The 4623-nt window shown below is 34.2% G+C and overlaps 1 protein-coding gene across 2 annotated transcripts; it reads right to left on the bottom strand.

Annotated features, from left to right (window-relative positions):
- Window positions 1-584: 584 nt before the first annotated feature.
- Window positions 585-3222, bottom strand: LOC133691715 (B3 domain-containing protein REM16-like). 2 transcript variants are annotated; one of them, XM_062112323.1, is made up of 5 exons: window positions 3117-3222; window positions 2845-2960; window positions 1701-2400; window positions 1229-1398; window positions 585-1059 (listed from the first exon to the last, which is right to left on the bottom strand). In XM_062112323.1, exons 2-5 carry the CDS (start codon window positions 2956-2958, stop codon window positions 748-750), a joined length of 1296 nt encoding a protein of 431 aa, XP_061968307.1. In that variant the 5' UTR covers window positions 2959-2960; window positions 3117-3222; the 3' UTR covers window positions 585-747. The 2 variants fall into 2 exon arrangements, with proteins under 2 accessions (XP_061968307.1, XP_061968306.1); XM_062112322.1 differs by lacking the exon at window positions 3117-3222 and having other exon boundaries at window positions 2845-3109.
- Between the last annotated feature and the right edge of the window lie 1401 nt (window positions 3223-4623).

The raw sequence follows: 4623 nt of genomic DNA, 5'->3' as shown, positions 1-4623 counted from the left end.
TTTTTAAAAAAGGATAAAATAAAAAAAAAACAAAAAAACCAAAAAGAAACAGAAAGAGAATTGAATCAAAGAAAGGAGGAACTTCATTGTTCATATGAACAATGAAGTTCCATGATATTTTTCAATTCTTTTAGTTAGGGACGAAATCACTATAATGTTTTTCAAGTCTTTTAGTTGTATTATGTAATATTTCAGTTTTTATTTTTTAAAATGCTACAAATTATATTTTAAAAATAATTTATTTATTGATAATTATCCGATCCTTTCTAGGAAATTAACCCAGCTATAAATTTTTCGAGGGTTTATTTTCCGTTTGTGCTCTATCATTATAGTTTTTCCGATGGTAAATTGTATTATCAAATACTATACAAAATAAACGTGGCCATTGAAAAAAGAAAGAGATAGAGAAAAATAAATAAAGAAAAGGGCCATAAACATGGCCTCCGATTAGCCCACTTGATCCCCAGGTCCGTTTGTTGACTTCCAGCCTGAAATTGGCTCTGTATTACAGAGCCGGGGCCTTCATTGATGGAGAAAGCAAGCCAGCCACTGCAATACATGCATGGAATCCACCAAATTAAACATTAAGAAAACATCACCATTTGTATTTACATACAATATATCACAACCTCATCTAGTCAAGTTCATACAGCAAACTTTCAACTGCCAAAGCTAAATCCATTAGTCTGGAATACTTAAGTTGATAAGAAAATAGTTAGCATAAAACAGTCCAAACGAATTGTGCGATCATGCATGGCCCTGCGATTTTTTCTCGTCCTCTTGTGAGGTAAGTGGACTTGCTTCTTCGACGACACGAAAGATGCTGACATTCAGGATAATTGGGTAGTTTACCAGGTCCAGAGGTTCAAATACGCACACATCAAATTCATGCAAATTGTTGTCCAAGGCAAATTTCTTCCACCCAGCAGTCAGCCCTCCGTTATTACGAGACTTGTGATAGAAGAATCTGGTGTGCCATGCTCGATCTTTAAAACGTAGAATCACGTCTTGATTTCCTTTAATGGGAAGATGTGTAACTAGCCATGCTGAAGGAATTGCCTGCATGAAGCAACACAAAATATAATAAACAAGATCAAAATTCTGCGTTTTCTATGCAATGCCAACTGTTGCAGCAATTAACATTATGAGAATCAAAACATAGAAGGAAAAAAAAGAGCATATGAATTACAAAGGAAAAAAAAAAGGCAATACATGGTAGAAGGTTTACCACAAAGAATCTCCCATACACATGTGTGGGCTTCATGAGTACAAGGAAACCATTCTCGGTTACGGCTCTTGCAGCCAATTGCACTGCATTCCTTTTCTCTTCTTCTGTTACTTCCCTTCCTTTCCTTGCATGGTGCACAGTATCCACTGGCTGGCCTAGGGACTGAACATCTGAAATATTCATGAAATGGAACTATTGGAACAATAAAAACTCATCAATCTAACACTTTCGTGCATCTAGCAGCAGTACACTTCATTAAGCACGTTAGGACCACATGTTAGTGGACACACCCTGAAAATAAATAACAAGATGGACCAGAATGTTTCCACCAAATGACAATACAAATAAGCAAATAGATTGACCTCGAACATGCTCTGCAGAAGACAGAAAGAAAGAGGCCTAGAGGGGAGCTCTAAAGTAGAAGATATAGTACAAGCAATCTTCTTAAGAACAAAAATGTAAAGAAACCTACCAGGTTCAGCCTCTATTTCCTCACGAGTAGAAGGTCCTCTACTTTTGACAACACGCCAGTATTGAACAGGCCTGATTGACTTAATTTCCCTTGAAATTTTCTTCTTACCAATTGGGGAGATAATAGGCTGCCTGAGTGGTGGTGTCGTGTCAGAACCATTATATGTACACTCCTCCTGTTGGGAACCTCCAACAACATCCTCTTCAGTGCCCTCAGTTGACTTGATTCCCCTACAGATTTTCTTGTCAGTAACTCGGGAGACAATGGGCCGTTGCCCAACTGGTATTGCATCAGTATCATTGTCTTTAAATTCCTCAGGTTCAGAACCTCCAACTACACCCTTAGGAGAGGCATAAACAACTTCAACAGAACTTTTAACAGTTTTTCTTTTTGTTCGACAGCCATTGCCACGTTCTGCAGATTCATATTTTTTGACGAAGTATGGAGCAACCTTCTCACACATGCTCTGCATATCGAACATTAAGACATCGAAGTCCGACTCCCCATTGTACTTAAAGATCAAGAAATCATTCTCTTCAAGAGCATGGTCCTTGACAAATTCTTGCCAACCATGATTGAAGAATAGAGTATTATTGTAGGTTGTTAGTCCAACTTCCCATGCAGCCCCACTAGGACCTTTAAGATTCACAGTATCAGGCAACTTCTTTCTCAGATGTCTAGCAAATATTTCAGGGATAGCCTACAATTCTATAAACAGTTAGAACCTCCACCTTTAAGGAAAAATTGATGGATGCAAAGTAACAGAAATATGCGAGCTGATTTCAATCTCTCAACCACCAAAAAAAAAAAAAAATCTATAAGTTGGTTGCATTGTCGATTCTGGTTCTTCCAATAATCTATCAATTCATCATGCATCATTTTAAAACACCTTGATAAATAAATGCAAATCAAATTTTTATGAGCATAAGTATATATCTCTTGATCTACATGGAAGTTAAAAAGTCCAGAAGAAAAGGGGGCAAATCTAAAATAAAAGTTTGATTATGATTGTTAGTGCAACTAGTTTCACTAAATCAAAGAGGTATAATTTATAGAGTAGCTTGCAATGTAGACAAGATTATGAGATCACCCTTTAGTTACGAAACAAAGCACAATCCGGAAAGACTGAAGCAAAGCAGCATACCAGGCGTTGATCAAATCCAGAATGGAGGAACTGAGAGAACTGTACGCACTGGAAATGGGTCCAATATATTTTCTCTTCCCAGCTCCTGCATTCCTTGCACGTCTCTTCTCCCATTTCTGCAAGTATACGTAGAGCTCTAAAATCAAGATTCCACACAAGGCGTGAGTGAATTCAAGAACACATTTTTGCAAACGTAATGCAAGATATCAAAGAGTTTCAAAAAAGTCCAAAACTTTCCCAAAGAAAAGAAGAGTGGAGAGGAGAGGACCCACCAAAATAATAGAAGAACTGAAGGAAAGCAGAGGTGTACCAGAGAAATGAATTGTAAATGACGCAGAAACAGAAAATTATGAATAATTAACTTTCCAACAGGGACACCAACCACTAGTGCTGCTTTTGATAGTAACAATTAGTGTTTTTTCCCGTAAAAAGTAACTTTACGGACGCTTTTTTCAGAAACAAAAAAACAAAACCTTCTCCTAACTTTTACCAGAATTCATCAGAAAACAGTAAAAGCATTACGGGAAAAGAAAATGATTTCTTGCTCAAAAGATTTTATTTTTTAAAGAAGTGAAGAAAAATTCAAACAAAAACCGATTGCCTTTTTCGTTCCTTTTTTCATTGATTTGTTCTTTCAAAAATAGCATAGTAAAGAAAAAAAAGACTAAAATAACAATTGAAAAAATAATTTCTAAAATAAAATAGTTTAATGAGTTGGACCTGTAATATATCATGCATGTCTTAAATCTTATTAGAAAATAATATATTGGGATATAACCTAATAGTTTAAATTATTGGGTTTAATTGATTTTTTGATATGGTATCAGAGTCTTGATGATCAAATAATCACGAGTTCAAATCTCACTATCTCCATTTATTTTATAACAAAAATTAAGCACAACGTAGTATAAATTGAAACCCAAAAGACTTTCATTTGAGAGGGTTTTCTAGAGAATAATATAAATAATATATTGAAACCTCACCTAATAATTTAAGGTTCTTTGATAGATGTTACATGTACAGCTTACCTACAAGTGTAATTTGTTTTTGTCACACAATATCAAGTTTAATTTTTTGTTTCTAATAAGTATGTTACATGTTATCGCTGATGAAACCAATAATTGCTTTTAAGCACTCATGTGTCTCATAATTAGTTTTAAATTTAGTTTTCTTTTATATTTATAAATTTATATTATATGGTCATAAAAATATTGTCATTAGATCCAATATTTCAGCTTCTCATTCTTTCTTTCATTGCCATCCCATTTGTTCTTCTTATTCCTATATAAACTGCCATTTGGTCCTTGAATTTTAATATTTAGTTAACTTTAATTCTGTATTTATGTTCATTTTATCAATTAAACTTATTTTTTATTTAAGTTGGGAAAAAATAACTATATTTTTTTAATTTTTAGCAATTTCATTCAAAAATAAATAATAATTTTAGTTGTTGTTGTTATTGCAGAAAAACAAACACGAATGAAATGATCATGATAATAAAACTAAAATTATCTAAATATAAAAACTTAGTAATTAAATGAAGAAATGAGCTCGTAAAAGAAAGAAAAATATTTGCCCTTGAGATGCGCAAGACCTGTGAGCATAGTTTTTAAACCCGATCTGGTAGTCGACCCGGTATAATGATCGGGTCACGAGTCAAATGAGTTAACCCAGGTTAACCTAAAAAAAATCAAGTAAAAGTCAGTCCAAGTTAAACCCTTGACATTTTATCCAAAGGTGCACAAAAAATTCAAACCAGTGGAGCAGTGGACCACTGAA

Source organism: Populus nigra, chromosome 4 (assembly GCF_951802175.1).
Source record: "Populus nigra chromosome 4, ddPopNigr1.1, whole genome shotgun sequence".
NCBI classification, from domain to species: Eukaryota; Viridiplantae; Streptophyta; class Magnoliopsida; order Malpighiales; family Salicaceae; genus Populus; species Populus nigra.
Note: the sequence above shows the minus strand (reverse complement) of the source record. Positions and strands in the feature narration are given on the sequence as shown.

Coding starts and splice junctions, on each gene's coding strand:
- LOC133691715 (XM_062112323.1), bottom strand. CDS start 2,958: ATGGGAGAAGAGACGTGCAAGGAATGCAGGAGCTGGGAAGAGAAAATA. Junction 2,401..2,844: donor CTGGATTTGATCAACGCCTG/GTATGCTGCTTT, acceptor ATAGAATTGTAG/GCTATCCCTGAAATATTTGC. Junction 1,060..1,228: donor TGTATGGGAGATTCTTTGTG/GTAAACCTTCTA, acceptor TGCTTCATGCAG/GCAATTCCTTCAGCATGGCT.